Source organism: Mus pahari, chromosome 2 (genome assembly GCF_900095145.1).
Source record: "Mus pahari chromosome 2, PAHARI_EIJ_v1.1, whole genome shotgun sequence".
Taxonomy (NCBI): domain Eukaryota; kingdom Metazoa; phylum Chordata; class Mammalia; order Rodentia; family Muridae; genus Mus; species Mus pahari.
Window position 1 is genome coordinate 57,446,544 of NC_034591.1, and position 11,710 is coordinate 57,458,253.

At 46.7% G+C, this 11,710-nt stretch overlaps 1 protein-coding gene across 2 annotated transcripts in view; it reads right to left on the reverse strand.

The window, feature by feature from the left end:
* Positions 1 to 10,933, reverse strand: part of Atp6v0a4 (ATPase H+ transporting V0 subunit a4) — a 49,848-nt gene extending 38,915 nt beyond the window's left edge. For both annotated transcript variants that reach the window (XM_029534915.1, XM_029534916.1), the window contains exons 1-6: positions 9,311 to 10,933; positions 6,581 to 6,714; positions 5,411 to 5,489; positions 5,053 to 5,147; positions 1,272 to 1,397; positions 616 to 710 (exon numbers count right to left, since the gene is read on the reverse strand). In XM_029534915.1, the coding sequence (XP_029390775.1) occupies positions 616 to 710; positions 1,272 to 1,397; positions 5,053 to 5,147; positions 5,411 to 5,489; positions 6,581 to 6,697 (512 nt within the window). In that variant the 5' untranslated portion in view covers positions 6,698 to 6,714; positions 9,311 to 10,933. The remainder of the gene's footprint in view (positions 1 to 615; positions 711 to 1,271; positions 1,398 to 5,052; positions 5,148 to 5,410; positions 5,490 to 6,580; positions 6,715 to 9,310) is intronic.
* Positions 10,934 to 11,710: the final 777 nt, after the last annotated feature.

Genomic DNA, 11,710 nt, shown 5'->3' on the forward strand with positions numbered 1-11,710 from the left:
CTGGAACTTGCTCTGTAGATTAGGATGGACTCAAACTTAGAGATCCACCTGTTTCTCCCTCCTAAGTACTGTAATCAAAGCATGTAGCACGTGCTACCACTGCCTGGCTAATGTGTGTTTCATAATGTATGGAAGCATCGCCTGTCCATCAAATGCTGTTGGCCTATTAGCTTAGGCAGGAAAGAGGAGGTGGAAGTTCTGGTACAGAGAGAGGATTCCTGGGATAGAGTCAGGCTTGGAGGATTCACCCAGGAACATGGAGGAGGAGACACATGGAACCTGAGCAGAGGTAATGTGCCATGTGGCTGAAACTTAGATCAGAATAAATAGGCTATTCATTGATGAGCTAGCTAGAGAACAAAGCCAAAGCTTGTGGCCAAGGCTTCTGGGGGAGCTTGGGGTGTGGGAGGAGAACCATGCACTGCACCAGCCTTGTGTGATACTCCTGGGTCTATTTCTGTGTAGAAGCCTTGTATTCATTCACAGGCTGTTCCACACCCAGGAGTTCACTGTTCACTGATTTGTCAGTCCGGGAGATTGATCACATGCCAGACATCAAGTGAAAGACCAGGCACCTATCCACGCCCAGTTCTTAGGGCATGGAGATAAACTGACCCCAACTTTCCAGTCATGAATGCAGGTATGGCTCTTAACTCCAAGAGACCCGAAGTGTCTTCAACAAAGAAATCTTCACCTAAGTTGGTTTCTGTCTGAAAGACAAAACACTGGCCTGTCAAACACAGGACAACGTAGAAGCCCCCCAACCCCAGGGTTTGCTCTGCTTCTAAGGAAGCTTTAATCTTCTACAGATGTCAACACAAGTGAACAGGCAGAGAGCTCCTCATCGGGATACCCACCCCCGCAACACAACCACCTTCCCACCCCACACCAAGTCTGCTCAAACCCAGGCCTTTCTAGTTCTGACTCTCCTTCCCTTAGGCCATACTTGTATTTTCTTAATTGAGTCAGGGTCTCACTATGCTACCCTGGCTGGCCTGGAACATGATCTATAAGCCAGCCCTACCCCTGCCATCCAAGTGCTGGCACTGAAGGCATGAACAACCATACCCAGCCTGAGCGCCACAATATTTTTTAATTCAACTGAACCTGAATCACTGCTACTGCACCCGTCATATTTCCCTTCACTGTTAGCTTGACTATGAGGCAAGAAGCAAAGTATTTTATTCTTAGACCAGACCAGCCAGTTTTCAAAATAGGAACTTAAGACTCAGAGAATAGGACCCTTTATCAACCCCACCCCAAGAAAACACCTCAAAAAAGTCCTGGGTTTTCTTTAGGAGGTATTTGAGCTCTGTCAGTTCCAGAAAGCTCTTCTTCAAAGCCTGATGGCTCTGGTTGGCTTCCTGCAACTCTCCTTCCAACTTCTCTAGGGTAGTCTGCAAGGGAGGAAAAAAACGAGCCAGGTAAAATGTGTTGTGACATTTCTTCTATACGTTAACTAATTAACCAGTAACCATAGGCAATAACCAGACGTCAATTAACCAGTCCCCATGTCAGAGCATAGCTGAAGCTGTGCCCTGTTCTGCTGCAAATCATGCTTTCCTGTAGAACATAGTGAACGCCAGACTGTCCAGATGCGGACAATGAAAAAACACCCTGAGGAGTGGAAGTTCACGAGGAAGTCATGGTGTCTTTCCCTCTTTTAAAACCCCTAAAAGGTAGGTAATCTTACACAGTGGGAATTCATTCAGTCCAGACACACTGTGATGATGGTTAAAATGCATAAGAGACTATATTATCTCCCTCAGCCACTCCCCTGACCCACACCCCAGACACCCAGTTCTACAAGAATCCAAAGAGCCAAACACAAACCAGAGAAAAGAGGCTACAGAAAAGGTGAGAAAAAAAACCAAGAAGGCAGAACTGAGCCAAAAAACAATTCCTTTTCCCAAATGAGCACACACACACACACACACACACACACACACGCGAATACGAAAATCACCAGCAAAATTAAGCCACAAGAGATCACATGAGGTTAAATCACCTTCTATAGAACAGTCTAGAAACACAAAGAGACGAGTGAGGTTGCAGCTTTCACTGACAAAGAAATGGTTAAACTGAGAAATAAGAAAGCAGGTAGGAAGGGGACCGGCTAGATGGCTCAGCAGGTAAAGGTGCTTGCTGCCAAGACTGACGAGCCACATTCCATCCATCTCTTTTCACATGGTGAAAGGAGAGAACCACCTCCTGAAGTTGTCCTCTGGCTTCTACATGCACATCACAGCATGCGCTTATGAGCATGCATGCACACACAGAGATGCCTATGAGCACGCATGCACACACAGAGACGCATAAACAAATTTAACAATTTGAAAATCAGGTAGACAAAAAAAGAGAATCTAGTATATTCTAGACACAATTTGTAAATGTAATATTGAAATTTTACAGCCAGGCCTGGTGTCTCACACCTTTAATCCCAGCACTCGGGAGGCAGAGGCAGGCGGATTTCTGAGTTTGAGGCCTGCCTGGTCTACAGAGTGAGTTCCAGGACAGCCAGGGCTACACAGAGAAACCCTGTCTCCAAAAAACAAAAAACAAAAACAAAAACAAAACAAAACAAACAAAAAGAAGAAGCAGAGGCATGGAGACTTCTGAGAGTTTGAGGCCAGCCTGGTCTACACAGTGAGTTCCAAGACAGCCAGGGCTCTATAATAGAGACCCTAACCCAAATGCAAACAGACAAACAAACAACAATATAAAAACCTGGAAGATCACTTACCTAAACAAATCTTTAAAATGCAGTGGGAAGGACTGGAAAGTTGGCTTAGGGTTAAGAACACTTACTGCTCTTGCAGGGAACCAATTTCACGAAGGCTCACAACTATCTATAACAACCACCTGTACCTCTATCCCAGGAGACCTGATACCCTCTCTTCTGACACCTGCGGACACCAGGCACTCACATGGTGTTCAGACATACATGCAGGCAAAACACCAGTACACATACAATAAAGTTTTAAAATAGTTTAAAATAATGAGAAAAAATAAGATACAGAAGAAAACCAATATAGCTGACCAAGATAAAATTTAAAATGGAGAATAGTAGGCCATGGTGTGTGTGTGTGTGTGTGTGTGTATATATATATATATATATATATATATATATATATATATATATATATTTGTATGTGTACATATGTGTGGAGGCCGGGGATCAGCCTTGGGTGTTGTTCCTCATAAACCATCCACCTTGGTTTGTTATTTCGGTTGTTTTGTTCTGTTATTTAGATGGGGTCTCTTGTTGGCCTGTAGCTCACCTCATAGGCTAGTGAGGAGATCCCCAGCATCTCCCTATCTCTGCTTCCCCTGTGTTGGGATTATGAACATGTGCCACCACATCTAGCTTTATTATTGTTGTTATTATTTAATGTGGGATGTGAGGAATCAAATTCTGGGCCCTTGTTTGTGCAGCAAGCAACTAACTCCCCTATCCTGGCGGTTTGAATAGGAATGACCCCCATAGATTCATGCATTTGAATGCTTGACCATAGGGAGTGGCACTATTTGGAAGTGTGGCCTCGTTGGAGTGGGTGTGGCCTCGTTGGAGTGGGTGTGGCCTTGTTGAAGGAAGTGTGTCACTCTGGGGTGAGCTTTGAGGTCATATATACTCAAGCTATACCCAGTGTGGGACACAGTCTCTCCTGCTATCTTCTGATCAAGATGTAGAACCCTCAGCTCCTCTAGCACCATGTCTGCCTGCACACTGTCATGTTTCCCGGACAGGATGATAATGGACCTCTGCACCAGCCCCACTTAAATGCTTTCTTTATAAGCATTGCCCTGGTCATGGCGTCTCTTCACAGCAATAAAACCCTCACTGAGACACCTATTGAGCTATCTTGGCAGTCTACAACTACGTGAGGGTAGTAAAGAGCGGGGTCAGAAACATGACCAGTGAAAATGGATTAAGGTCACCAATGTTCAAACTGTGGTGTCTTTGCAGTCTAGGACTAGGCTCATGTTCCAAGAGATCTAAAGTCTTTCCTATCCTCCTTGGGCACCAAGCACACATATGGTGCACATACAAACATGCAGACAAACACTCACATGTATAAAATAAATACATCTATTTTTTTAAAAGGAAGACTATCCCCTGCCCCCTGAAAACAGGTTTATAATGTCAGACAATTTGGGAGCAGCGGAACTCGGAATTCCTGCTTTGGTTCAGCTGAGGGTTTTACAGGACAGAGAATAAAACCAATCACTGCACCTGAGTCCAGCTGGATGACTTTTTTTTTAAGGTGGAAAGAGCCAGTTCACAGCCTTTTGTGTGTGTGTGCCAAGCACATAACTGGAAAACATCCCATCCCACCCGTATTGGCCCATTCAGCTCGTCCTATGCCAACACACTAAGACTTCATTGCCCGTGAAAAACTTTGATGCACAGAAGAAATCTCCCCTCAAAGTGGCATGAGCTTTGTTGACAAAGCAAAACAGCCCCCCTAATTAGCATAAGAGCCCTAAAGTTGCACCCTGAGATTTTCTTAGGAGAGTGTCTTAGTTGGGGTTTCTACTGCTCTGGCAAAACATCAAGAGCGAAAGCAACCTGCAGAGAAAGGTTGTGTGTGTGTGTGTGTGTGTGTGTGTGTGTGTGTGTGTTTGTTTTCACCTCACAGCTCCACATCACAGTCAGTCACTGAAGGAAATCAGGACAGAAACTCAAACAGGGCAGGAAGCTGGAGACAGGAGCTGATGCCTAGGCCCTGGCTTGCTTCAGCATTCTTTCTTATAGAAACCAGAATCCAACCCAGGAATGACACTGCCCACAAAGGGCAGGCACCTCCCACAATCCATCACTAATTAGGAAGATGTCCCATGGGCCTGCCTAAAGCCCAGTCTTATGCATTTTCTCAACTAAGGCTTCCTCCTCGCAGATGGCTCTAGCTTGTGACAAGTTGGTATAAAATTAGCCAGTGCAGACCCAAAGTAACCCCCACAGGGAACTATCACCCACTTGCTCACGTGTAAAGAACGTGAGAGCCACTTGACCATTCTGAGCTGGGGAGATGGTTAAAGTAAGGCACTTACCTCCAGGGTGATCATTTCCCGAGGGAGAGGGGTCTCTGCATCCTTCTCAGGCACTTGGATTATAATCTCGTTTTGCATCTCATCTTCCAGAAAACCTGAAACGCAGGTAATCATGACTTCCCAGGACTAAGAAGGGGTCCAGCGGAACAGGTGCCCTCGGCCAGCTTAGCTTTCCGTGCTGTCGGAGCTCCCGCCCAGCAGCCGGGTGGATCCTCCAACCTTCTATACCCTCTGCCTTGGAATCACCTCAGAAAGAATCACTCATAGCACAGTTACACTAAGTAATGTGGTGGTTATGTTTTACAAACCAGTTACGTCTTCCCGTTCACGGTTAGGCAGTAAGGGGGAGGTGGCTTACGCAGGATTCTCTCCAGTGACTCGCACCTCCGGACTTCATTCACAAACTTCCTCTGGAAGCTGTTCACATTTGCATTTAGCTGCAGGAAAGGGGAACCATAGGCTTACGTTAGGATTCCACAGCTGCCAGTGGCTTCAACCCTGCATCATCTTCTTGATGCTGGAGACTGTTACTAGGAGTGTGTTAGGAATAGATATGTCTGTGTACAAGATACATGAGTTATAGGTAAGGTGCACCCTCCAGTTCCCACACTCCTTAGTGGGGTCAGGAATATGAGGGACCTTGAATACTGTACAGGTCTACATAATGCATCCGGGTCATCATCAAGAACTCGACCTTTACCGTGAGTAACTCTCTCGCTGGGTCTAGAGGCAAGGCTCAGCGGTTAAGAGCGCTTGCTGTTCTTGAAGTTAGGTTTCCAGCACCCAAGTCAGGCAGCTCATAACCATGTAACTCAACTCCAGCGGGCCCAAAGCCTATGGCCTTGTGAGCATGCTCGCTCATATGCACACACTCACATACAGACACACACGTCTACATGTGATAAAGTGATAAAAATAAAAACTCTTTAAAATGTTAGTGAGGACTGCGCTAACAGCTAGTGACGCAGGCTCCCACAAGGGAGCTCGCTGAGGAAATAAAGGACTAATTTTCTAAACTGCACTCAGTAAAAGCTTGACAGAGATATAATGGCCCATGGGAAGCAACGCCCCAGGCAGTCCATTCCTAGAATATCCTCACTGGAATTCAGTGTCATTAGCGACTGCAGTCTCGGGAATGCGCTGCCTCTAGCCTGACTAGTCAGAGAAAACAGACTGTCTGCTTTCATTAGATTCATTGGAATCCATTGGGATCACTGGATTCATTCTCTGATCCATTGGAAATCAGTAATCGACACATTCATCGCCCAGATCCATTGGAGATCCTTGTCGTACAAGGATTGAAACAAGATGTCTACCATCCAGCCCTTGCACTAAAGCTTCCAGAAAAGACATAGGAGGAGGACTTGTTGAGGGTCATCAGAAATCTTAGCCAGAGGTCAGGGCCGTGGAATTCTACCCATCCAGGCTCTGGGATCCTCTTCCTGCAGAATATGTTTTCTTGATTAGCAAGAAGTATTGTGCAAGGCCTATCTGCTGCCTTCTTATCTCCACGGAATGTAGTACCTACATCTTTGAACTGAACCAAGCCAAGCTCTCCCAGCTCAGCTACACAGCAATATGCAGCCTCCACCTGGAGAAACACTTGGGATAAACACATCTCCTCGCTTCGAAACACAGACGCCATGTTGGTCCAGCCTTAGTCTGGAGGGGAAAGAAAGAGATTGAAGGTAATAAATATGTGGAAATCTTAATGTGCTTTCTTTCAGTTAGATTTGAAAGAAATCAGGACTGGATTAAAGTTCAGTGATAGCGTACTGACATAGCATGTATGCAGCCCTAGTTCAATCCGCAGTACCTGCTCCACCACAGAAAGACAGACAGACAGACAGATGGACAGACAAGACTAATAAACCAACATTATCAAACTCAAATAACCCCAAACTGAAACTTACAAGCACAAATCTGATGCCATGGCTGGAAGAAGTGCCTGTCCCCTACCTCCAACTATAACACAAGAGCCCTGGTGGGGGCAGGGAAGAGTGGGGCGGGGTTTAGCTTTCCCTTCAGCTATGTATTGATAATGCTTATACATTATACAAGGATGAGTTTTGGATGTAGATTTGGGTCCCAGCCCCAAGACAGTATACTGGGGATATGTATTTAGCAATTATGGAAATCGAAAAGTTCTTGCACCAAGCATTTCAGATAAGGGAGGCACAAGCTCGGTGATGAGACACCCAAGGCAGTGGTGGGAGCACTCTTCTCTGGGAAGTTCACAGCCATCCAGGGGCCTGGCTCTCAAAGCTGCTTTCCCACCATTGCGCATACACACACGCTTTCCGACACTCAGGGACACAATGCATTCCAAAGCATCGAGTGTGGTGTCTGTGACTCAACACTTCCCCACCTCCAACCACTTATCATGGGCCTGGGCGATCGATCGCTCAGTGAAGAAAGGTGCCTGCCATTTGGCCTGATTTAACTGAGTTCAATCCTAGGAACCATACATAGAGGGGAAGAGCCGGGTATGATAGTGCATGCCTTTAATCCCAGCACTAGGGAGGCAGAAAGCAGGTGAATCTCTTCTGAGTTCAAGGCCAGCTTGGTTTACAGAGCTTGGACCACCCAGAGAAATCTTGCCTCAGAAAACAGAAAACAACAACAAAATACATACATACAGAGAGAGAGAGAGAGAGAGAGAGAGAGAGAGAGAGAGAGAGAGAGAGAACAGATTTACAAAGGGGTTCAGTGGGCCCCCAATTTTTCACCAGGAAACACACCAGGCTAAGAGGCCTGGCGTCCAGGCCATTCAGGCCCAGGAGAGCCTCCACCTCGTGTGTAGGAAGGACAGACTGCCTGGACTGTCACCCATCTGCCACACTGCCTACAAGTGTGGGTGTTTGAGGCTCACCACCTCATCTCATCCCCGTGGTCCAAGCCAGAAGGCCCTCAGGTTTTTAGGTCCAGGATGCCAGCCCTAAGACCCTCAGTCTCTTTTCCCCCTGGCGGGCACACAGCCCTCCACTACTCTGGTTTCCATATGAACCCCAGTGCCTGCAGCCCCGAATCCCTCCTTAATGAAAAGCTTTGGACTCAACTCCGGGTCCTGGAAGATATCTACTTCGTGGCTTGCCAGGCCTTGACCCGTTCCCCGGTTCCATCTATGAGAGGACCCCTCCCCCCAACTCTCTTCCTCCTGGACTCGAATCTAGAGGATGACACCTGTTCTAAACAGGACCCCACCACACACACTTTTCTGTGTCCCTAGACTACCAACAGTTCAAGTCCTTTCTGATTACATACTCCTTCCCAACCCCCACACACCCTTCCCTGGGACTCCTCTCCTGGACCTTTGGGACACACACACACACACACGTGAGAACAAAACAGCCACAGGGCACTGCTTTCCTTTAGTGTCTCCGTTGGGACAGAGGGTGAGGGAGGGCGCCCTTCTAGGGTAGAAAGGCCAAGACACTTCACAATGACCAACTGCTGTCCATCGAGTGCAAGCAGGGCATGCTGGCCTGTCCGCTACAGACCGATTTCCCACAGGGCCCCCGCTGCTTCTCTCTATCGCTTTTTCCTTCAAGTTTACCTAGAAAACCAGCATCCTCAAGCATAGATCTGACTTCCTAACATCCAGCTGATCCATAACCTGCCAGACCCCGGGCCTGCCACCCCAGCAGGATAAAGTCTAAAGCCTGCGAGCAGGCTGAGAAAAGGCCTTGCATGTGGCCCTTGTCTTCTCAGCTCCATCTGTCTCAGTCTCCTCTCCAGATCTCTGTACTGATTTCTCCGTTTCAGCACCTACCCCAGGGCCTTTGCTCATGCATCTCAGCTGAGTCTAGAATCTCAATCTCCCCTCTCTGCCACCCAACCAACACCCCACATAATACTGTCATCCCTCCATTCCTCCAGCGAACCTTCCTTGACTATCCTGCCTCCTGTCTGCTGCTCAATTATCAGTCAATGACTTGCTTAACAAGTTCCTTAATCTCCATTAGGCGCAAAATCCCGAGGCCGGGACTCTCCAGTGATCATTATTCTAGCACAGAGCTAGCTCGATATTAATCACAAAATAATTGTCAAAAACGATTTCCTGACTTATTTCTTTTTCTTAACCCCCACCCCCACCTGCCCCAGAAGCCCACTAACTGGCACTACACTCTGCCTTTGAGCACCAAAATGAATCAGAAGGATTTTTTACTATTGTATCTGATAAACTGGGCAATGTGCTCATTCACAGAAACATAAGGCATTAGCCTCAGGCAGATCAAAAAGCATGGTGCTTTCTCACCTGAGTTTCCTTGGAGTTCGTTCTGTGTGGGGGACTCACTGCCTGATTCCTGGAGCAGGGCACAGAAGAAGCAAAAGCAGCAGCAGCAGCAAGCGGCCCCAGTCAGTTGTGGCTTTCCAGTGGCCCAGGGCCCGGTGGCAGGGAGGCTGCCCAGTCTCTCCCCCTCCACACACGGTCCTGGTTCCCTCTCCAGAGGCCACTCTGTTGTATCAACACATCCTGCAGTGGGTGAGGTCAAACCTGCCACACCAGACAACCCTGCTCCACCCAGCCCCACCTGGGCCCCGCCCTCAACATCGACCTTGAAAGTCCCCACTGCCAAGCAAGAACAGAGTTCTCTCTAAGAAGGTAACTCGCCCCTCTGGGAACTGAGGTGGGGTACAAGGTTTCCAGGGGCCTTAGAAGGGTAAGACAGAGAGCAGGCTAGTTCAGCTCCTACACAAATCAAAACACTCCTTCAGTCTCAAGAATGAGGCTGGGTGTGGCTTACTGGTAGAACACTTGCCTAGCACGTAGGAGGCCCTGGGTTTGATCCCAGCCCTGCACAAAACAGTAAGAATGAAATAACATTAAGAAGTAGTTTTGGAAGCAAACAAAGCATCTCATTTACCGTCCTCATAAATATTTTCCCAGACACTATTTCCAAAGGCGAAGAGACAGATGAATCCTTAGGAAAGTCCACATCTGAAGTCCAGTAAAGTAATGAGAGGAACAGAGCCAGAGATTTTCCCTGGGCACACAGGCTTCCCCTGCAACAGCCACCTGCTGCCTCGACCTGAATGAACTTTGCAGAACAGCTTTTCCAGGTGGTTATGTGCCAGTCCCCTTTGTGTACCCATCTGAGGTCCCTGCAAAAGGTATCCATGGAGTCCTCAAGTGAGGGGTGGCTTTAAGGCTTTGTTTTTGTTTGTTTTGTTTTGTTTTGTTTTCCATTTTGGGGTGTGTGTGTGTGTGTGTGTGTGTGTGCAAGTGTTTTGAAACAGGCTGGCCTTGAACTTACTATGTGAAAGAACTTCTGATCCTCGTGCCCCCCACCTCCCCATTGCTGGGATTACAGGCATGTGCCACCACGTCTGGTTTATATGATGTTGGGGATTGAGCTCAGGGCTTCAGGTATACTAAGCAGGTACTCCACTAGCCGAGCTACACTCACAGCTCTTGGTTTTCACTGTTTCTTATGGGAAACATTTAAATATCTGTCAGAATAGAAAGACAAATTAGTACAAGAACCTTCCAGGTATGCGTCATTCAATGTCAACCACTTGAATTTTGTGCCATCTAAACTCCACTCTCCTCTAATTAATACTTTGAAGCTAATACCATAGAACATAGCATTTCTTTAAAAAAAAACTGTCAACATGCCATATATCTCTTATAGACAGAAACATGTACGCCTAGTCACAATCACACCTCAAATTCATAAACAATTTCTTCATATCAAATATTCTACCAGAGACGTCTGTGCTGGTTTTCACTGTCACCTTGACACAACCTAGAGACACCTGGAAAGTGAGTTAATGATGAATTATTTATATCAAGTTAGCCTGTGAGCATGTATGGAGGGGAGTGTCTAATTGATGTAGGGAGACCTAGCCCATTGTGGGTAGCACCATTCCCTAGGCAGAGAACCTGAAACTATATAAGACAGGAAAAGAGAGACGAAAGCAAGCAAGCAAAGGTTCATTCATTCTCTCTCTCTTTTTTTAAATATTTATTTATTATTATATCTAACTACACTGTAGTTGTCTTCAGACACACCAGAAGAGGGCGTCAGATCTCTTTACAGATGGTTGTGAGCCACCATGTGGTTGCTGGGATTTGAACTCGGGACCTTCAGAAGAGCAGTCAGTGCTCTTAACCGCTGAGCCATCTCTCCAGCCCTCATTCTCTTTTTGATCTTGGCTATAGATGTAACTAGCTGCTTGAGTTCCTGCCTCAGCTTCCTTAAAATGATAGGAACTTGGAAGTACAAATATAATAAATCTTTTCTGCCTCTATGTAGCTTTTTGTCAGTGTTTTGTTTGTTGGTTGATTTCTTTCTTCGTTTTTGTTTCTTTTTCCACAGCAACAGAAATGAAACTGTATGTGTGTGTGTGTGTGTGTGTGTGTGTGTGTGTGTGTGTGTGTGTGCTTTCACTCTGTAGACCAGGCTGGCATCAAACTCACAGAGATCCACCTGCCTCTGTCTACTGAGTGCTGAGATTAATGGTATGCACCACCACATCCAGCTACATGCTGTGATTTCTAAGTGAGAGCAATGTGGGGAACAAATAGCTTATTCTAGGCCCTGGTAGGAAATGAACACTGAGATTTGAATGTGACCACACTTTCTGTGGTGGTGTGACTGAAAATGACCTCTCTCTCTCTCTCTCTCTCTCTCTCTCTCTCTCTCTCTCTCTC